General features: G+C 41.5%; 1 protein-coding gene across 5 annotated transcripts in view; it reads left to right on the top strand.

Moving 5' to 3' along the window:
* The window catches only part of ARHGAP10 (Rho GTPase activating protein 10), a 321,446-nt gene that overhangs the window by 212,220 nt on the left and 86,126 nt on the right, over positions 1-23,100 (top strand). For all 5 annotated transcript variants that reach the window (XM_060655658.3, XM_060655661.3, XM_060655662.3 and 2 more), the window contains 2 exons: positions 5,492-5,597; positions 7,249-7,408. In XM_060655658.3, coding sequence (XP_060511641.2) covers positions 5,492-5,597; positions 7,249-7,408 — 266 coding nt within the window. The remainder of the gene's footprint in view (positions 1-5,491; positions 5,598-7,248; positions 7,409-23,100) is intronic.

Here is a 23,100-nt window from a genome sequence, read left to right on the forward strand (position 1 = left end):
AGCTACCATCTGTCATCATGCAATGTTATTACAATACCATTGACTGTTTCTCCTATGCTGTGCCTTTCATTCCTGTGACCTATTCATTCCATAACCGGAAGCCTGTACTTCCCACTTCCCTTCACCCGTTTTGCACATCTCCCACCCCACCCCCTCACCCTCTGGAAACCACCTGTTTGTTCTCTTTGCTTATGAGTCTGTTTCTGCATCTTTTGTTTGTTCATTTGTTTTTGTTTTTTAGATTATACAGTTAAGTGAAATCATATGGTATTTGTTTTACTCTGATTTGTTCACCCCTCTAGGTCCATCCATGTTGTTGCACATGACATGAGCTCATCCTTTTTCAAGACTGAGTGATACTTCTTACCCAAGTCTTTAGATATACTTTTGTTTTCAGTGACAAACTTAGTCTGTATCTAAGAGTTTTTATTATGTAATATGATTTGATTATTTTCTACTTTATCAGGTGCCTTTTCATTTCTTAGCCTTTTGCTTCCTTTGTCTTTAGCAATAACTGTGTCCTGTGCTGTGAAATCTCATTCCTCACTCTAAAATATTACTGTTGGAAGTATAAACTGGCACAGGCTTACCTTTACAATCACTGGAAGCAACTCCTGTGTTCATAAGATGTCCATGGTATTTTAAATGAAATAGGCTGTTTGCACGTTTTGTTACAAAAACAAAATTATGAAAGGTATAAACCTAAAATTTGTCAGCCTAAGTTGGGAAGGATGACATTTATTATGAGTAGCTTAATATAAGTGAACTTTTTGTTGAAACATAATAGAAATATACATGAATAATAAATATATAGCTTAATGATTTTTTTTTTTTTTTTTTTTTTACAAATTAATGGTAGCCATGTTATCAGCCCTGGATTAAGAAGTAAGACATTTCATAGTTCCAGAAGCTCTTCCTAATACTCACACAGTCACTATGGCATGTAAGCACTCCCCTGACTTTTTTTTTTTTTTACTAAAAAATTTTTTTAATGTTTTTTTATTTTTGAGACAGAGAAAGAGTATGAACGGGGGAGGGTCAGAGAGAGGGAGACACAGAATCTGAAGCAGACTCCAGGCTCCGAGCTGTCAGCACAGAGCCCAGTGTAGGGCTCGGGCTCACAGACTGTGAGATCATGACCTGAGCCGAAGTCGGATGCTTAACCGACTGAGCCACCCAGGCACCCCAGCCCCTGACTTTTGATACCATAGTTCCATAGGTTAGGATTGCTGCATTTGACTGTGTGTAAATGGGAATCTCTTCTTTTGCATTCAGCTTCTCTTGCTCATCTTGTGACATTTTATCCGTGTGGGGTGAATCAACAGTTCATTCACTCTCCTTGTGGTACCGGTTTCCATTGTATGAACATAACCACAATGCATTTATCTGTTCTACAGTTGATGGAGACTTGAGTGGTTTCACTTTGGGGGTTAACAAGAGTGTTACTGCTATGAGCATTCTAATGTGTGTCTTTCAGTGAAAATTTATGTGCATTTCTCCTGGTTTTGCGTAGAATTTTTGGGCTGTGGGTTGGAATGTGTGTGTTCAACTTCAGGGGGCATAGCCAAAGAGTTCTCCAAAGTGATTGTGCCATTTCATTGTTCCCATGTAGTTAGAGTATGACAGGTCCAGTTACTTGCCAGAGCTTAGTATTTTATTCATTTAGAGCCATTCTGGTGGTGAGAAGTAGTAGCTCATTGTGGTTTTATTTTTATTTCCCTGATAAATAATGAAGTTTAGCACTTTTTCATATTTTTATTGGTTTATTGGCTAATGTCTTTCGTGAAATTCCTCCTCCAGTCTTTTGCTTATTTTTCTTTGGGTTGTCTCTTTCTTTTCTGATTGATTGATAGTTCTCCATAGTCTGATTGCAAATTCTTTTTCAACTATATGCATTTCAAATTATTAGTGATTTTTTTTACTAAGTTCTTTTATTTACATTTTCTGACATTTTAACAGAGCCAATATTTAGTTTTTACAAGAAGCAAAGAGTAAAACCATTATCATTTTGAAGAAGCAAATTCCCTAAATCAGGCAAAGACAAAAACCATATTATCTCACTTATATGAGGAATCTTAGAAAAGACAAAAACAAGCAAATTAATAGATACAGAGAACAGATTGGTGGTTGCTGGGGGCTGGGGAGTGGGCAAAATGGGTTAAAGGAGTTGAAAGGAAACAAACATCAGTTATAAAAGGAACAAACTTCAGTTATAAAATAAATCATGGGGATAAAGCATGGTGACTACAGTTAATAATACTATACTGCGTATTTGAAAGTTGCTAAGATAGTAAATCTTGAAAGTTCTTATCATAAAAAGATTTATAACTGTGTGGTAATGGATATTAACTAGATATATTGTGGTGATATCTAGGATTATATACAAATATCAAATCATGTTGTATAACTGAAACTAACATAATGTTACGTGTCAGTTATATCTCAATAAAAAACAAATTCCTGTTTCTTGATCTGCTTTACCTTTCTTCCCCTTTCCCTTCCATTTCTTGGTTTTCTGAACAAGTGGTCTGAAATTCTGCTTTCTCTGTCCCCTCCAGCCACCCATGTTTTAGCCTTCTTGTGTTACTAAAGAGGGGATCCCAACTGGCAAACTTAGAGGTGGGTGTCTGGGCTCTCCTCCTGGTCTTTCTGTTCCCTAGTCCCTTGTTAACTATTGATACCACTGGCTACCCAGGCCTTGCACGTTTCTTCTCACTTCAGTTTCTAATGACAGTGAACCTCCTGGTCCTTCCTCTTCTTCTTCCTTCTGTGCTTTGCTTAGCCCTCAGTTGGCATCTCCTGTGCACCCCTCTGGAGATGTTTTCCCAGCAGGGCCCTCTTAGCTTTCTGGAGTGGTTGGGCAGCCTTGGCCGAGTGCTGGAGGCCACTCCCTCTGAAGAACACTGCTACCTTTAACTCTAACACCTCCTACCATTCCCAGCTCCCAGTTAGATACCTGGCCCTTGAACATCCCTTCCTCCTTCACTCCCAACCATCATCTTTCCCCTCAAACCAGCGACGTCTCCTCTGCTCCTGTCTGTCAGTGGGACTGACCATACTATCACATGACCCAGGCGTGAAACAGTGGTCATCTTTGCCTTCTTCCTTTGATCTGCAGCCAGTCTGAGGCTAGATGCTGTCATTCTGCCCCTTCCGTAGTAGCTCTCATGCAGTAAGAGTGATACAAACAACAATAGAGACGATGGCGCCTGTTTGTTCCTGTGGAGTTTTGTGCTTTGCAGGTGTTACGTCACTGAATCCTATAATGGCTTTTTGAGATAGTATTGTTAACTTCATTTTGCAGAGGAGGAACTGAGGCCCAGAGAGGTTAGGTACCTTGCTCATGGCCACTTTTTGTCAGGTGGAAGAAGCAATTCTAAATCCTGCTTGCAGGCTGTGCTTCTTCGCTCTACTTCCTTCCTTGTAATTCTACTTCCCGTCCCCCTTCCTGCCTTACCACTTCTTGCTCAGATAGCATTTCCCTCCTAATTTGCTTTTTTTTACCCCATTCTAATCCATCTTCCAAAAAATGTCAGGTATATCTTCCCCAAATTTAACTCTGTTCGTCTCTTTTCCCAGACTTACTCACAGTGACTACTTTAGAACCAACAGGAAGATGGATTCTTCAAATTTGCTTTTATAAACCAAAGTTTGGTGTTGGACTTCTCATAAGGTTGAAGTGCTCTCTGTCAATAGGCTGTGTATTTTCTCATACTGTTTGCAGAATCTGGAATGTGCCCCTTATGCCTCAGTTCTGCTTTTCCTCAAATTCTTCAACGCTGAAGACCCAACTCAAATGTTCTCCCTTACCTGAAACCCTTCCTCTGCTGCTGCAATCAATTCTCCGTGAACCTCCAAGCAGTCTGTCACTGTCCTTTCTGCTGCAGTAACTGATCATTGAATTTTTATCAGTCACTTCTTTGACATCCCTGCAAACACCAGTGGAATTCTCTATAATAAGCATTTTATTGATTTGTTTGATAATTTTTGGTTAAGAACACAATAAAGGGAATTTGGGCACATTGCTGATAAAAGCTGTGGATAATCCATTCCAAAGTCTAAGGGATAAAGTGAATGTGTGAGTTCTCTAGGGCTGCTGAATGGCTTACAACAGTCAGTCAATCAATCAGTAAGTAAGTAAGTAAATAAGATTCATTCATTCACAATTCTAGAGAATAGAAGTCCAAATTCAAGGTGTACATTGACAGGGCCAGCCTCTAAAGGGTCCAGGGAAGGCTGTTTCCTTGCCTCTTCCAGTATATGGTGGTTCGCAGCAACCCTTGGCATTTCTTGGTTTGTGGACACATCACTCCAATCTCTGCCTCCATTGTCACATGATATTCTCCCCTTTGGCCATCATATGGCCATCTTCCCTTTGTGTCTTTGTTTTCTTACAAGGGCACCAGACAGATTAAACCACCACCCTACTCCGATATGATCTGTCTGATCTGACCTGATGTCATCTGCAATGACCTTATTCCCAAATAAGGTCATTATGTTAAGCATGTCTCTTTATTCTGATGTTTTGACATCTGGGGCTTTACTGACCCTGGGGAGCCTTCTCTCCTGGGGCTAACCAATTCCTTGAGATAGGAAACTGAGCATGTTTTCCATATGCCAACCAAACCAGAGCCCCTTTTCTCTTCCAGACTCTGTCTTTTGGGCTCTTACACTCCAAGTCAGTATTCTCCTGCCCTAATCAGGGCCAGGTACCAGACATCTGAGCACAGCCCCTGTACCTCAGAGCCTGCTGAAAGAATTCAAACCAACCAGTCATTCTAACTCTGCCTCACCTGTTCCTTCACATGGAAACCACAATAAAGCCCCATGACCACACTTTCCCCTTCTTCCCTCTGCCCCGCTCCTGACCCTGGCGCAGCCCGATGTGGTGTCCTGTGCCTTCTGTTTCTAGGGATGTGTGAGTATAAACTTCTTCCTTCAAGTCAGTCGTTTCTATGTTTGTGTGTCTTACCATATCTGGTGAAAACAAACCCCACGCACATTTTAAAACAGGCATGTTCTGAGCCGCTGGAGGTTAGGGCTTCAGTGTGTCTTTTGGAGAGAGAGAATGCAACCGGTAAGTGGGAAGAATCTATCTGCTGATGTTTTACTTGCATTCCATTGTGGGGGCAGTGAGCCAGTGACTGAACTCCTTCAAGTGACGGGCAGACTGGAAGTGTAGCGTGCCAGGGTGAGAAGCTGGAGTAGCCCTCTATTCTCAAACATCACCCCAGGGAGAGGCACTAATTGTGTTCGCATGGAAATTACCTCATAGGAGAGGCTCAGAGACTAAGGAGAATAAGGCAAAAGATAGCTTTCCTCTCTCTCTCTTTCTCTCGAGAAGTGGCAAAATACATTTAAATTCTCTGTTTAAAGATGTAGAACAGATGAACCTTTGTAATGGTTGATTTTTAGGACTGTATTTGATTCTGAGTAATCTGGTTTTTTTTCTTCTTTCTCTTCTTCTTTTTTTTTTTTTTTTTTTTTAAAGAAAGTGGAAGCCCAGAATCTCGTGTCAATGCTATCCATTTCTTGGTACACAAACTGCCAGAGAAAAATAAAGAAATGCTGGATATTTTGGTGAAACACTTAACAAAGTAAGCCTCTTTTTCCTTCTAACTTTTTCTGTTTCACTCTGGGTGCTGTGAAGGGTTCTTGGATTTGTAACAGTTGGAAGTGGGGCTGTCTACACAATACCGGGGGCCGCGCCTGGAAAGGCAGGCTGGACATTTGACTCACTGTGTATGTCTTGGACAAGACCATTGAAATACGATGCTTTCGTGAAGTCGTATAATTATTTTCTTAACATCACTGCCAGCAACTTGGGGTTTGATTGGAAGTAAAAGAAGAGAATATTATACACTTCCCTGTACACAGATTCTGGAAATGTGATTATAAGTCTGTCAGCGAATTTAGCCTGGTTTCACACCTACCTAACTCTAAGTTTGAACATGTCCTTGAAGTTTGTTTAATCCAGTAATAGGTAGTAATTTCATAGGATCCATTCTATTTTTTATTCCTTCTTTAAAAAGCAAGCAAAATCTAATCACTCAGTGGAAAAATTAGTCCTTTCTTCAAATATAAATGATTCTTAGATCACTATAATTATAGAATTTTAGAGGTAAGTGGAAGCTGAAGAATGCTGTTTTAAAATTTATTTTTTTTATTTTATTATTTATTTTTAGTTTACATAAAAAGAAACTGAAGGCCAGGGAATATTATGACCTGCCAAGTGTCCTACTACTGGCATAGTCATTCGTTCATTCAACATATACTTACTGAATGCCTTTTGTAGGTGCTAGTGGATACATAGATGAACAAAGATGGACAAATTCCCAGCTTTCATAAAGTCCCTTCTTTCTAAGAGGAAAATAATCATCATCAGATTACAAATAAAAATACAAAATAATTTCAGATAAGTGGTTAAAAAAAAACAAAATAGAGTGAGGGGTTAGAGGATATATATTGGGTGTAGGACTACAAAGAGGGTTATCATGGAAGGTATCTGGAGGATGAGACCTTTGAATTGAGGTCTGAATTAAGTGTCAGGGCTTCTGAGAACAGTTGTCCAGGTTGCTCACTGCACAGTGTATTGGGCCAAAGGGGTGAATGTGGGTGCTCAAGTTCTGGGTGCTTGTGAAGCCAGTTCTTGCAAGAGTGCCATACAGTCTGGTCATTACTGGAAGCCAAGGGTATAAACGGGGAAGGAGAGGATATTCTAAGTAGAGGGCAACAGTAAATGAAGATCTTTGAGGGGCATAAGCCTAGCATAAACATAGATTTATTAAGAACGCCATTGTGGTTAGAGCAGAGTGTCACAAAGAGAGTAATAGTAGGAAGGTAGGCAGGGGACTCATCATCTAGGGTCTTGTCAGATCCCGTTATTTCAGACATTGAGGACAATGGAGTCTCTTGACTCCTTGTTTGTTTTTGTTTTTGTATTGTATTGTATTATTTTTGAGAGAGAGACAGTGCGAGTGGGGGCAGGGCAGAGAGAGAGGGAGACAGAATCTGAAGCAGGCTCCAGGCTCTGGGCTGTCAGCACAGAGCCCGACGTGGGGCTTGAACTCACTGACCGCAAGATCGTGACCTGAGCCGAAGTTGGACTCCCAACCAACTGAGCCACCCAGGCACCCCTTCTTGACTCCTTGTTTTTAAGGAAATACAGAGTTGTAGAGTAATGTACATTCCTCCGTTATTGCCTCTCTTTTAACTGGAGACCTATCTTTCCCCCCACGTCTATGTTAGTGTTTCACATCACTCCAAGCAGAACTTAATGACTGTGGCAAATTTGGGAGTGGTATTTGGACCAACTTTGATGAGGCCCCAGGAAGAAACTGTTGCTGCCATCATGGATTTGAAGTTTCAGAACATCGTTGTGGAAATCTTAATCGAAAACCATGAAAAGGTAAACTCTCTGTTGTTTTCTCCTTAAGGAAATTCCTGTTTTTGGCTTTACCACCAGATGAAACTGTCCTCTAAGATCCTCCCTCCCCCATTAAATGATGATATTACTCTGATGATGAGCTTGGTTCTGAGAAGTTCCCACTGAACTTATGTCTTCTGATGGCTTTCCATAAATCTGAAGTTTACTTGGTCTTCTGTTGCCTCAGTAGTTTAAGGAAGAAGCATTTAACCCAGATGCAAATGAGTATCTGCAATATAATACTGGAATCTTCAGGTTTTTTGCTGCCTTGAGTCCTATCCTTGGATTTCTCAAATTCTATTTCTGTCACACAGGGAAAATATTTTTGCCAATCTGTGTCAGACTCTCCCTAGAAAAACACACATGAAACTCCCCCTGTCTCCCAAATTGTGCTAACAACTTCAGGGGATTCATATGCATCCTTGATTCTGGGAACCCCAGATTAAGAATCTCTGGTTTAAAATGAATAATCTCTTTGGTGACACATCTGCTCACTTGTTTCTCTGTAATCAGGGGACTATGGGGTTTTGAAAATACGATAGATTCTTTCAAGAACTTTTATGTAATTTTTCCTCATCCTCATTATAGATGAGGACCTTGCTTCTAATTGTCCTCACTTCTTCTAAGATAGGGAATTTGAAAAACTGTTAAAATCCTTGGTTACTCATTTGCTTATTAAAAGTTTGTTTTAATTTGTTGGTTCTTTTCAACTGAGATTGTATTCTGTGCCGAGCATGTATTAGGTGCTAGGATGTGAAGACGAACATTACAGCCCCTGATGGAAAGCAGCTCCCAGTATGTGGGGTACAGGCTGTCTGGGGACCTGTATCTTATAGCACTTATCCGTGTCTAACATGTTATGTAATTTGTTTATTGCCATAGTTACCTGTTTCTCTCTGCCAGGTCCTTGAGGGCAGAGATCTTTTTTTACACTTAGAATAATACCTGGTACATGTTGGATGTTCAGTTAATATTTTTTGGATGAATGAATGAGCTCAATAAATTTTGAAGGGGGCAGAGGAGCGAGAAGGAGACAGAGGTGTTAGGCTCTGTGAGCAAAGCACAGCGAGAGCCTTGCTGCATTTGCTGTTTGCTAGAGCAGTTCTAGCTTGCGTGAATACTGGTTCCCACTGAAGAGTTAAGGGTGAAACCTAGTCAGAGATTTTCTTTCCCAGTATAGCATAAGCAGCTTGTTTATGGGTGTAAGACGTTTGGGTTTTTGTTTTGCTTTGTTTTGTTTGTTTGTTTGTGGTGCCCTAAGCTATCCAGACAGCCTCAAGGAAAGATGGCTACTAATCATTTTTAGAAAAAGAAATAATTAGACCCACAGGCTTTGAAACAATGCTTAGTGGTACAACTATCATTAGGTGAACTCCCAATTAGGGAACTTTCATGCAGTTTATTTGTGAAAATACCGGCTCTGGGTCTTGCTCTCATATAAAAGGATCTCCATTTAATGCTGCAGCTTCCTATTTTCTTCTTTTATTTGAAGCTGAGAAGGTAAGTTCATGATTTTTCTGCTGGGAAGTAGATTGTGCTGCTTCCACCTTGTTAACAGACCTTATAGGAATTTCTAAGTGGCGCTGGTGAGCCAATTATAATGGTTACAGGGGATGAAACTGAACCAACTCTCAGAGAGGAAGCTTCCTAGAGCTAAGTAGAAGGCTTGCAGGTTTCCCCTCTGCCTTTCTGTGGCTACGATAGATAATGCTGCAAATGCACAGCCAGTGTGAATTGAAGCAGTGAGTTTCCTATCAAGAAGGGGGTAGGGAGGCTGTTGAGTTTCAGATTCTTCACTGTGTGCATGGGGTTAGGTTTGGATGTACAGGGTTGCTTGGGTTGGGGAGCTGTTAGCTTGGATTAGTTCTAATTTCTGAGAACTTAATTTCCCCGTTTCCTCCTCTTTTCACTCTGATTTCATCCTTGTCCACTTTCACTGCCAGCTCTTTGTCCCACTCAGATGGACTTCCTCTCAAAGTCCAGGCTCAGCTCTGAGGAAGGATATCTGTACTGAAGAGGGTGGCTGTGTAGAAAAACTTCATATGGACACGTGGACCCACGGGAGCCAGAGGCTTTGTTGGCCACAGATCCATGTTTACCACCCAGAGATCTTGTGTTTGACTTGAACATTGTGAGGGAGGGATATGGTTCCTCTTAGTAAATGCTTGAGAACAAAATAAAAGAGGGAGGGAGGGTAGAAGGGTTAAAAAGAAGAGTCTTCTGGGGGAGAATTATAATAGACAGGGGGGTAGAAAGGAGGGGCAATGAGAGAGAATGAAGAGACTTAAGTAGTGTCTATGAAGGAGAACAGAGGGGAAAGTGACAATAGAAGGAAGGCATTTTCTTTTCCTCACTTATGTTTCCATCCTAGGAATGTGAAAAATGCTTCCTCTGACCAGGAAAGTCACCAAAGCAGAAGAGGAAACTTTCAGCATATAATTAAAGCAAGAAAACACTAGATTAATTTTGGAGTTAGAAAAAGGCCTGAGTTAATCTGCCTTGGAGATCACATTTTATCCTAGCCTCTTTGCTGTTTTCATAAAACCCATATGTACTCTATAGGAAACTTAAATCGACATGTTTTGGCTTCCTTCCCACACAGTACATTAAGATGTTGTTTCAAAAGAAGCATTCACGGGCCAAAAATATCATCAAGGTCTTTCTTCCCGTGCAAACCAGAAAATTGCATTTCCCAGGTGGAAAAGGGTACTGTGAAATTCCCACCGATTTTCAAGTTGGGATTTTGCCTTAGAATTTATGGGGTTTGCCTAAGTTTCATTGTTGACAAAGTATACTTGTTATGGATTAATGGGCATGTTCGTGGTGGGTGCCTTCTCAGAGTTGGATGTGAGATGTGGGGGAAGTGAGGGCAGTGAGTCCAGCAGGGGAAAGGAAAGGTCTGTCCAACAGTAACGGCGGGATGCGGTGGAGAATAAGCGCTCTCACAGAGATGCGGAGAAAGTTGCTGAGACTTCAGAGGCGGATTTGTGTGTAACTGTGAGGAATCTGGAACGTTTCCTGACTAGGTGGTTTGAATAGGTTTTAGAAGAGAGTTTGAACAGGTGGAGTATGTTTTAAGAGGACATTTCAGGTATGGGGGAATCATGTAATCAGAGAAGCACAGAGAGTAGGTGTGTGTTATGGGAATGCGGCTCCTGTTGGAACATAGGTGAGTGGTATGAAATGAGATTGGAAAGAGGTTTGGACCAGGTGTAGGGAGGCTGGGAATGCCACCATAGGACTTTTGGATTTCACTTTATGGGTACCAGGGCCTCTCCTGGCTTTCAAGTAAACTGCTTCAGGAAACAGGGTTAATCTGCTTAATCTGGCAGCAGGGTTAGCGAGTAGAAAGTAGAGTAATAACAGACCAGGTGAGGGGGTCACACGGCGTGTAGTTGAGGACATGGTTGTGACAGTGGAAGTTCAAGGGTGGCGGGCATCATCTTGTGAGGCACAGTAGACACAATCCAGGGTCTGGATCTGTGGGCCATCTCAGAGGAATGGGTCATAAATCATGGTCAGTGAGTCACACCTGAGGACCCAATGCTGGAAGAATATCGATGTCATTAATAAAAAGAAGAAAAAAAAATTGGGTTTGGGGCAAGAGTTCAGTTTACGGTGTGCTGAATTTTATTCATCTGGATGTGTAACAAACAGTTGGAGATGTGGGGCTCCAACTTGTGAGAGAATTTAGTGGAAGGAGGTATAAAAGGCAAGAGATTGGCATGGCGCCCTTTGTGTTATATGCTTTTGGTCTACTACCTGGGGTACTTACCTCCTGTAACCCTAGTGTTTACATGTGTGTATGTGTGTGTATATACACACTTAAAATGGATATATAAAGTAAAAAATATTTAAAGTATTGCATATATACCTAACAGTATGCCTGTATGTATACACAATTCTTATTACACATACGTCCCTTTATACCATGTAAGAAAACTGAAGGGTGAGAGGTTAGCTTGCTTATGGGCACACAGCTGGTGAGTGGCAATGCTTGGGTCGAGTTAAGGATGGTTTGACCCCAAACCTTTGCTTCTCATCACTAGGAGAAGATTAAGAACAATATCTTTGAGCAAAACACCGAGATTTTTCTATTAGTGATAAAACAGGAACCAGAAGAAACCCAAGCAAGTTCAGTGTTAGGGTTGTCAAGGGGCATTGTCAGTGATGCCGGATGTTGTCCCTGTGGGAGAGTACGACTGTTTACTCCAAGAGTAAAATGTCTGTTGGGAGCAAGAGCCGAAGTTGACTTGTAAGGGTTTAAATGAGTGTGTGTTCAGGAATGGGTGATAGCAAGTAGAGATCTGCATGTGGTTTTCCCTGTAGGACAAGAACAGACAGGAGGAAAAGTCCGAGCAGACAGGACAGGGATGGGAAAGAGTAGGGGAGGACTGCTGGCACTTGAATTGTATATAGCTTGCTAATCACTTTTAATTCTAACTTCCTGTTATTTCTGGGGTAGGGAGCTCTTTAGAGGAGCTTAGACAGGTGGGTAAAGAACCCTCCTGGGAGTTAACAGTTTGTTGAAATAGAGCTTATTCTGCTCTTTTATACATTTTTAGTGTCATAAAAGAAATTTGTGTTGATAATGCGACACCCTCCTTGTCTCTCCCCAAGTCCCTGAGGGCCCTGGAAGATTATGAAGAGCCTTTGAGAATCATCAAAGAAAACATTAATATTGGTGTGGTTTTATTATCTTATTTCATGTTAATACTTAAATTGGCAATTCATGTAAAGTAAGAAATATGTTACTTTCAACCAAATCACTTGACATAATATATAGAATTTTTTTTAAAGTTTATTTATTTATTTTGAGAGAGACAGAGACAGCATGAGTTGGGGAGGGGCAGAGAGAGAGGAGAGAGAATCCTAAGCAGGCTCCACGCTGTCAGCACAGAGCCCGATGTGGGGCTTGAGCCCACGAAGACCCGAGATCATGACCTGAGCTGAAACCAAAAGCCAGACGCTTAACCAACTGAGCCCCCCAGTGCCCCGATAGTATATAGAACTTTAATCCAGATTATAGGCAGGCCTTGTTTTATTGCCCTTCACAGATACTGTGTTCTTTACAAATCAAAGGTTTGTGGCAGCCTTGCGTTGACATGTCCATTGGCGTCATTTTACTTTGTGTCTCTGTCACATTTCACATTCTAGTAATTCTCCCCATCTTTTAAGCTTTTTCATCATTATATTTGTTCTGGTGATCTGTGATCAGTGATGACAGTTTGCTGGAAGCTCAGATAATAGCATTTTTTAGCAGTATTTTTTAATGTAAGTTCATTGTCTTTTTAAACATAATGCTACTGCAGACTTAGTAGACTACAGTACAGTGTAAATACAGCTCTTACGTGCATTGGGAAACCAGAAAATTCATTGGACTCGCTTTATTGCAATACGCACTTCATTGCAGTGGTTTGGAACCAAACCCATAATATCTTTGAGATATGCCTGTATATTTATCTTATTAAGGATTATAATTGGGTTTTCAAGGTGATATGCCAAATGTGGTGCCCTGCTTGCTTTTAGCTCTGTGGGATGCTTCAGTTTGCTCTGATTTTCACTGATTCTGTGATGGCCAGTGGGTCATGAAGATTTTGTCTAGTGTTAGCCTTTATATACTACAGTTTCTGTGGGCCACAAGGTACTGAGAGATAATCACATTTTATTGGCATAAAACTTTTCCTTGGTGAGGATTCTTAAAAGTTTGTCAAAATAAGCAGTTTAGTCTTTGAAATAGATACTCAGGCAGTCTGCGTCTCCTTTTTCCTGAGAAAATGGAGGCCTTTTGTGATGATCATGGTTTGTGGAAAAGGCTGATGTTTTGTTCCTGCTCTGAGGTTTCAGTAACCTTCCCTATAATATCTGTTGCAAAATCCTTGGGTAGCCGGTGTCCCTCTAGTCACAGAGGAGACAAGGTGAGACGGGCATGTACGTTTTCTCTCAGGTGTGCAGCACACTCAGAATATTAAATTACACACACACATAAAGAGTATCAAATGGCACATTGCATTACTCTTGTTAACCTTGGGACAAACTTTCGGACCTGCACCCTTGTCTTTGCCAAAAGCTAGAAGAATATGTCTCTGCCCCCAGGTTCCATGGTGGAAGGGATGCCCTGTTCAGTCCCAACTTGCAGTTCAGAAGCAGCCACACGTGGACTGGTTTGGGTTTGGGGTAGCCCACTCCTCCACTCCTGTTGCCGCAAAGACAAGGCACATCCTGGCCTTTCTGCAGGTTGGTCTCTGTCATCCTTGAATATGAAGGAGGCCCGAGTGAGTGGTATGCCAACCATTTTCTTTGAGGTGCAAAGAACCTTTTAGTCTTAAAACATGCCTGTCATTCAGGGGGAAAAAGAAATCTCTTTTTAAAAAATTCAGCCTAAAATGCTTCTTGATAAAGCTTTGCTGGCCCAGGGTTGCTAGGCAGCACCAGTTTTCATATGAGAGAAAAATAAATATCTTAAACAACAGCAACAATGATAAAACTCCAAAATTTCTAAAAGCTTTATGGCTGCCTGAGTAGTGATGGTTCAGTACAGAAGTTAAAACCCCATGGCAAGAGGATCTGACAAATTGTAGGGGGTGGGGATGGCTTTTTCCCTTATTCCAGTTTTCTTGAATGTTGGCATCTTTGGCATAGCTGTGGAGACTTCCTTTACTGTTAGATTTTTTTTTTTTCTCAGCAGGGCCTTACATTTCTCTGGAGTGTTTATTTTTTATTTTTATTTTTCTTATTAATATGAAATTTATTGTCAAATTGGTTTCCATACAACACCCAGTGCTCATCCCAGCAGGTGCCCTCCTCAATGACCATCACTCATCCTCCCCTCTCTCTGGAGTATTTAAAAAGAAGTTTTAGAGCCACAGAAAACGTTCTGTCTGCCTTCCTCCTTTCTTGAAGGAGAGTCATAAAATAATAATGACATTATCTTCTCAATTCTCTCTTCATTTTGCTATGGTACAGGAAGTCCCTTCTCTGCACTGTAGTGTGGCTCTGGGGTAGGTAGTATTTTCCCATGGTACTAGCGTGGTTTGATAAGAGAAAATTTGGGAGATACAGTTCTTAAGTTCTGCAGCATTTAGTGTCTGGTGTAGACAAAGCACTGGGCCTATCTCAAGAAAATTGAAGAGCTGCAGTATGGAAGGGGTAGTAGATTTATTTTTTATCTAAGAAAGCTTAGTATAAGCGAGCAGAACTTGCTAGGAGGTGAGTTTTTGATTCAGTAGAAGGAAGAACTTCATAATATTTTTGATGATGAGAATGTGTTCATGTTGGAGATGGAGACTGAGGAGTTGGAGAAAGCGAGCAGGCCTAGGAGGTCTGGCCCACTCAGAGATTCTCTGCCAAAGTCTCTGGAGACGCAGAGCTGCAAAGACAGGTCCTCAGAGTATAGCTTGGGGCATGGAACTTGGCATTCTATCAGTATTTGTAGAATTAAGAACTATGGGGAATATGATCCTTTTGTTCATCTCTCCTTTAGGAGCAACACCAAGAGTTCTTGGAAGAGAGAATAAGGGGATGGGGTGAGTGAGGAGGGAGGGGGTAGGGGGGGTAGTGGGGAATGGGTAGGTGAGTGATGGAGAAGGTGCCGTCAGATGCCTTTTCTTAGGGACAGGATAGTGTGGGGTGTTTATGGGCTGGACTATTTGCAGGGACATGCCCACTTTTATTTTCTTTTATAAAATAACTCCTCCCCCCTCCCAAAAGCTTTCAGAGCTGTCTCTGCCACATCTCTCGATATAAAATTGAGATCAGCAATAATAGTCAATATTGACAAAGGGATGACTGTGCACTAGGCACTAGGCTTAGCTCCTTCTCTGACATTTTACTGAAATACTCTGGAGAGTATCACATAATGTAGCATACATAGTGAGCTCTAAAATGAAATTCCTTGTGTTGGCATCTCAGCTCCACTAAGTTATGTGACTTCTCTGTGACCTGGGCACCCTCTTGACTCTCATTGTCAGTTTCCTCCTGTATGAAATAGAAACCGCTGAAGTACCCGTTCACTAGAGTGGTCACAAAGGTGAGGTGAGCTGACCTACGTGAGCTCCTCCTCTCCCTGCTGTTCTACAAAATAAGGAAGATGAGGCCCAGGGAGGCTCGGTAATTTGCTCAAGGTCATAGTCCCAGAGAGAGTGGCCAAGCTGGAATTTGAACCCAGATTGTCTCCAAGGCCTATCCCTTAACCCTACACTGTCACTGTCTGCTAAGGTATGTATTAATACACATTACACAAATAAATACACACATTTTATATTAAACTGTAATGACATATTTGTATTTTTTAAAAGACTTCAATTTTTTTAGAGCAGTTTTTTAGTTTACAGAGAGGGAAGTATGGAGATTTCCCATATGCCCCTTGTCTCCTCCTCCACCTCCCCATACAGAGTCTCCCTGGTACCCACATCCCTCCACCTCAGTGGTACATTGATACAATCGAGGAGTCTTCACTGACACGTCATTATTGTCCGAAGTCCAGAGCTTCTTTGGGGTTCACTCTTGTGCTATACATTCTGTGGGTTTGGCCAAATGTGTTATGACACATACTCGTCATTTTAATATTATCAGCATATTTTCATAGTCCTAAAAATCCCACGTTCTACCTGTTCATCTCTTTCCTCAACTGCCCCCCACTTCCCAGGTCCGGCACTCACTGATTTTTTTTTTTTTTTTTTTTTTTTTTAACTGTCTCCATAGTTTTGCTTTTTCCAGAATGTCATGTAGTTGGAATTGTATGTAGCCTTTCAGACTGGTTTCTTTCACTTGGTTATATGCATTTAGGGTTCTTCTATGTCTTTTCATGGTTTGATAGCTTATTTCTTTTTAGTGCTGATTTATTTGAATTTTGAGGGATCCAAGGGGTTTATATGATCATTGTACCTGGTGGGCATGGACAGGAATGCCGACTGCTCTCAACTGGCCATCTCCCCCCTTCTTCAGGTCATTCTCCATTTGCCACATCACACGTGACAGGCAGCCTGCTTCTGACATGTCGTCTCTTTGGGGTCATCAGGCTGTGCCAGGCCGCTCAGCTCAAGTTTGCTGGAAACTCTAGTGAAGCTCTGTTATCATCTCTCTCCTTGTGTTTATCACCATCAGGATTATTAATATATGATAATAGAAAGGCTAATATTCACTAAGTTCTCATACTGCTAAGTATTTTATATCATGATCTGATTTAATGCCCTGCTCAACAGCTCTGTGAGGTAGATATTATCTTCATCCTCATTTTACAAATGAGGAAACTGGAGCTTAGGGTAAGAATTTGCTTAAGGTCGCACAGCTGGGATTTAAACCCAGGACTGTCTGCCTCTGGAGGTGGGACTGTTAAGGAGGCCTAGACTATATTGCTGCTTTGTCAATTCTAAACAGCTTTAAGTGGAAGGTTTTTGTGTGGTCACTGCCTAATAGGCCGGACAACTACATTCTGATCCTCAGCAACAGCAGATCTAGAGGATATGAAGATTGAACTAAATCACTAAAAGCAGAATGTTTTAGTGTCCCAAATTTTCAGAAATCCAAAATTACATCAAATAGTGTAAGTGGGAAAATATAAACATGAAGTATTGCTTCAATAATATGTAAAGAACTGATTTTTCTAAACTTTAATCCAGAGTATTGAGAATAGGCTACATGCTTTTAGCAAAACATTTAGAATTAAAAACAATAGATGTTTATATTAATAAAGTATGCATACTGTTGAAGTCTATGCAATGATAATATGGCCACTTGCATCAGACTAGGATACCTTCAGAGGAAAATTTTTTTCCCTTTCTTTTCCTGGAAAGATGTCCTGCTACTTGGTAGACAAGATGGGCTGGGAAAAGGGTATTTTTCTAGACTCTGACCTCTGTCTCTTCCCCTTTTACCTCTCTTGGGTCCTTCTCGTCTGTACTGCCCCACAGTGATTTAGTACATATATGTCCTGGAAGATAGCCCAGCATCTCTGAGAACTGCTCACTGTGGAATTCATCCCTCTCGTAAGACTCAGTGCCACTCTAATCTCGATCTGCTGACAAGAACTGGCTATACACACAAGAGTAGTTCCTCTGGAGTCTGGGCTGAGTCACGGTCTCTCCTCTGGAGATCTGGAATTGGGATGGGGAGAAACCCAGCCTGTTACTGTGAGATTGCCCCTGGGCTTCAGACTGAAGGAACCCCAGTGGTGGGTCAGATGCCCGGTGGAGAAGGCAGAGCACTGGAAAGGATGGGGAGTCTCATGGGAAGAGGGTGCTTGGATCAGTTGATTAAGTGTCCCACTTCAACTCAGGTCATGATCTCACAGTTCGTGAGTTCAAGCCCTGCATCAGGTTCTGTGCTGACAGCTCAGAGCCTGGAGCCTGTTTTGGATTCTCTGTGTCTCTCTCTGTCCCTCTCTCTTCCCCTACCCCACTTGCACTCTGTCTTTCTCTCAAAAATAAAGATTAAAAACAAAATTAGGAAGGGTGCAGAGGTGAGAAATGGAGAATTGTTGGTTGGCTCTTGATGGCCACAGGTTATTAATTCAGAGCACTTTTGAGTTTCAGCTCTTTGTCCTTCCTGCTGATTCCTTTTAATAAATCCCTTTTTACTTATGTCAGTTTGGTCAGTTTTGGTTATAACCAAGTCGTCTTTGGACAGTGTGAGAAAATTCACAGTGCAGCATACCTACAATTTATTCATCGACTTTGATTTAACTCAGTTTATATTTTGGTGCCGTCACATAGCTCCAGCATGTTCTTGAGGCTGGCTGCTACTTAGGCCCAGTCCTTATGAAAATGGATCAGGTGCATCTGGTCAGTAGAATTTCAGGTGGAAATGGGTATTTCGAGTTCACCCAAATCTGAACCTGTTGCTCTATTCCCGTGGTTTTAACTAGAGCTTCTTTAACTTTCTTCAGTTTTCTCAGACCAGTATTTAAACGAGAAGTGTCTTTTATCTAGATAATTGTTTTCCTAGCTGTTGTTCTCCAACCTGATAGACCCATTTCATCCTCCGTTGCATTCTTACACATCTCCTGGCTGTTTGGGCCTCTGGTCTGCCATTCAGTCAGTCATTTTAAAGTCTGTTCCTTCATCTGACATACTTTTCCTCTATCTAGAGCAATAGTTTTGAAGCTTTAATACATTAGGACTCAATTGAAAATTTAGTGAAAGCTTTGGGTCCTGTTCCCAGCAAATAGTATATTATATATACACAAAAGAAACGGTACAATTTTAGGAATTTCAGGGACTCCCAAGTCAAGAACCTAGAACCATGGGGAAACCAAGAGCTGCTGTATATCCATGAGAAGTTAGGGTCTAGAACCTATCTTCTGGCTTAGCCTTTCTTGTCTTTTGCTGTTGACTTATTTTCTGTGTTTCTGCTCAGGAACTGGGAGGGAACAGGTGAGGATGTTACTCATCTCAGATTCTTGCTTTAATTCATCAGTGATACTTTATTGTTTGTGCGCCTTCTGTGGGGCCAGCCACCAAAGAAACCCTTTATTGAGATACTTATGGGTGGCGCCTGGGTGGCTCCATTGGTTAAGCATCCACCTCTGGCTCAGGTCATGATCTCGTGGTTTGTGAGGTTGAGTCCCGCATAGGACTTTGTGCTGATAGCACGGAGCCTGGAGCCCACTTCAAGTTCTGTGTCTCTCTTTCTCTCTGCCCCTCCCCTGTTCACACTCTGTTGCTCGCTCGCTCTCTCTCTCTCTCTTCCCAAAATAAATAAACATTAAAAAAAATAAAAAAAATAGTAATGGCTCAGTTTGGCTATGGAAAGAAGGAGCCCACACTGAAAGGCATTGTGCTAAAATACTGGACGACAGCCATTTTCCATTATTTTGAGATGTGGTGATGTTCAGATTTCTGCCTGAGTGGGAAGAAGAAGGCAACTGACTTGGGGAAGTCTGATGAAGGCACCTCTGTCCCGGCCAGGTTTTCACACTGCAACCTTGTTGTCTCATTTAAATTCTTCTGAATTGCTCTGATATTAAAACCATTCTGAGACACCACTGCTGCACTAGGTCGGTGATTGACCATGCACTAGTGTTTTAGTCCCTGCATCTTTAGCATGGCAAACACTAGTGTCCCACCTAACTAAACGTTTTGAATAATGAATGGTAGCCGGAAAAATGGCTAAATTAAGGGTTGACAGTTTTAGCTCATGCACACTGGGGCATAACAGTTCTATTTCTGCTAGGCTTCCACAAATTCTCGAACTTAAAGTCAGAGTGGATAAAATGTCTATTTGATGAAGCAGGCTACTACATAGTGCCCTCCAAATAGAAGTCTTCCTAGTAAATGTAGTGCCTGCCCTTCCTGGGTGTGCTTAGAGTCCTCAAGACCACCCCCATGTTTGGGGATGTGTTGGAAGGGGGCATGGGACTTAGCATATAGTTGTACTCACAGCTAGTTTCTTCATAGCGATGTAGTAAGGACACACAGAGAAGAATTTGACAAACCAGGTGGACTCTGGAGAAATCCACATGTAGTTTTGCTTATGTTCTCTCCTCTCAGGAGCGGTCACACAGAGCAGACTCTTCCCCGAGCACTGAAAATGCAGCAACACGTGTGATACTTCTGTTCTGGAAAGCCCATTAGAGACCAGTGCCTATTGGGAGGTAGTCACATAGGCATGCTTTGCCCACTGTATACCAGGATTCCAGACTCCCAGAAGGAAAGCACGTGTTCCATATAACCCCCGCATATGCACATTTATGTGCAAACAGCTTAGGCATGGTAGGCCATGCTAACTTGTAAGGGACTGTTTTATATCCATTTAAACAACTGTTTACCAGCCTAGTTCCCAGATGCCAACCAAGGGCTGACTTTGCAAGCAGGCCTTTCTAAGGATGGCCATCTTAGGCCTGCTGTGTTTACTCTCTCCTATACACTGGGCCTCTTCTTTTTTAAAAAATGTTTTAAGTGTTTATTTATTTTTGAGAGAGAGAAAGAAAGCAAGCGAGCATGCATGAGCAGGGGAGGGGCAGAGAGAGAGACACACACACACACACACACACAGGATCTGCAACATGCTCCAGTCTCTGAGCTGTCAGCACAGAGCCCAACGCAGGACTCGAACTCACGAACTGCAAGATCATGACCTGAGCCAAAATCAGATGCTCAACCAACTGAGCCACCCAGGCACCCCTCACTGGGCCTCTTCTAACTGCTGGTGTGAGGAGTGTGAGGGCAGGGGTGATGTTCTCTGTCTTTGGGATTCATAGCCTTTTCTCCTTTTTTGCTTGGGAAGTGTCTTCTCCATTCTGTTGGGGAAGTGTGTGTTGTCAGGCCTATTAGGAAGTACAGGATTAACTTTATTGAGGAGCATGGGAATCGACATGAATGTGGTCAGTGCAGGTCAAGTAAATTTCAAGCCATGCAGCCTTATGTTGCTGGACTAATTTGGCACAGGATGAAAAGTCCCTTAAAAGCTCTCCTTGTTTTAACTTTCCGGTTGGTTGATCTCTCCTTGAGAGTGGCCCCAAAGGGCAGGAATCAGTTTTGTCAGCTTTATTTCTGTTCTCACCCTTCAGCTCTATTGAGCGCTGTCATTGGAGGCCCCACATTTTCTCAAGGATCAAGGTGGTGCTCTGTCTGTCCTGCCCTCTGTCCTTGGCGTCTGGTCAAAACCCCCTTCCTCAGCTTGGCCTAGGCTTTGTAGTATCTGGTTGACACTGACCCTCCTCAGATCTGCTCCCTCCTCTATTTACCCTTCTGGATTTTTCTCTAAAAAGTTATTTTTTTTAATTTTTTTTTTATTAAAAGGTTAAAAAAAAGTTAAATCCTTCAATCAGGATTTGTTAGGTGAGTTTGTCATCCAGTATTAATGCTGTCTTCCTCCTCCTGTGAGCTATCCCAAGTCATTATTTCTTTTCATGCAGATATTTGTAGAATTATTCTCTCTCTCTCTCTCTCTCTCTCTCTCTCTCTCTCTCTCTCTCTCTCTCTTTTGGCATGTAATCATGCTACCAATACCCTCTAATCCATAGTGATTTAGGGGAAGAGTTTGATTTCCTTTTGTGTCATAGCTCCTCTCTTGACCAGGTAGTGATGGCTTCTGTCGATCTTTGCATAGTATTGTGTCTTTCTAGTTACTATAGAGATAAAAGCTTCTAGAATTCTAGAGTAAAATCTAGTTACTTAAAGCTCCGTAAACACCTGTGCTAAGTCTTGAATCTGGTTCAAAATAATCTGGGGACTTGGATGAATTAAGCTAGCCATCAGTTAGTGACTGAGGTAGTTAGGTGATGTGCCCCTAGGAGTTTATTAAATTACTTTTTACTTGTGTGTGTGTGTGTGTGTGTGTGTGTGTGTATGTATTTATATGTATAGATCTATCTATCTATATATATCCATATATCTCATATTATTCACGATGAAGTTATATGATCTGATTTTTGGTGTTGGCATCATTTCTTTTATCCAGTTATCAATTCATTCAACAAACATCTGTTAAGCTGCTCTTTCATGCCTTGCACTCTGTGGACAGGCACAAAAGCTTAAGAAAAAAAAAAAAGCAGATCTTGCTTTCCGGAAGTTCAGCGTTTAGTAAGAAAGACAACGGTGTTCATAACTGACACAGTGGAAATCCAGTAACCTGGCCTGAAGAGTGTGTGTTTGAGTTTGGACCTATAGGAAGCCGGTAGCTTTCTTTGTCCAAAGCCAGGTTAAGACCATTGCTATACTTTGAAGACTAAATGTAGTAGGCATTCCTTTGTGAATCAACCCAGTTGTTTCTTCAGAAGATATTCCATTCACAGCAGTGTGTTGGCCTATGGGAGATCTAGTGGACATATAAAATTCAAATTTCCTTTCCCTGAGCACTTTAGTTAGTCTGCTTAGGAAAGAGGGTCAGCACTAAGGGCTTCTTGAGCACCTGATGTTCCAGCCACTGGCCAGCTCTTGTTCAGACGAACCACGGATCAACCCGTCAACCCTGAGAGGGTAGATAGTATTGGTTGTGTGTTTTGTTTTTTCATTTTCTTTTAGACAGTAGTGTTTTTTTTCTGCAGTTTACAGACTAATGAAAGAAACGGAAGCTTGGAGAGTTGAAATTAACTTACCCAAGGTCACACAGCTTGCTTTATTCATTTACAGCCTGCCTTGGTCCAAAAAGGATTTCAGGCAGTTAAGCCACACAGTTAGAAAATTCCTTGTGGTCTTTCTACTGTCCCAAGAAAAACAAGACCATATTTTTTTCTTTTTAAGCTTAAATGATTCATAGTGTTTCAGGCAGTATTACTACATGGATAGCTCCAAGTTTGAATTTTACAAAAGTGCTTACGTATGTCTCTGTTGGAATGTGTAGGAGTCAGAAAGGAAATCTCTGTATTCGATTTCATAAAGTCATGAGCTTTATATAGTTGCTTGAGCCACACATGTCAGTGCTTGGTTGTGTGTACAAGAAAGTTCTTATTAATCATTGCACAGCTGGTGTGTTGTTTGCCAGCATTATTACTTATTCTTAATTACCAAAAGTGCACATGGGCTGCAAACTATAGATTGTGCCAAACCAAACCTCTAAAGTGGTCGAACTGATAGGTTTTGGGGAAGATTTATAATCCTTTGTAAATGATAGCCGTGCTGTATATATTCATATAAAGAAACAGTGTACATCAGAAACTCACACAAAATCTGGATCATAATCTCAAGTATATGATTCTCAATATCTGCCTCCTGTTCTCTTTAACTTGTTGCTGA

This window comes from Panthera onca, chromosome B1 (genome assembly GCF_046562875.1).
Source record: "Panthera onca isolate mPanOnc1 chromosome B1, mPanOnc1 haplotype 2, whole genome shotgun sequence".
Taxonomy (NCBI): domain Eukaryota; kingdom Metazoa; phylum Chordata; class Mammalia; order Carnivora; family Felidae; genus Panthera; species Panthera onca.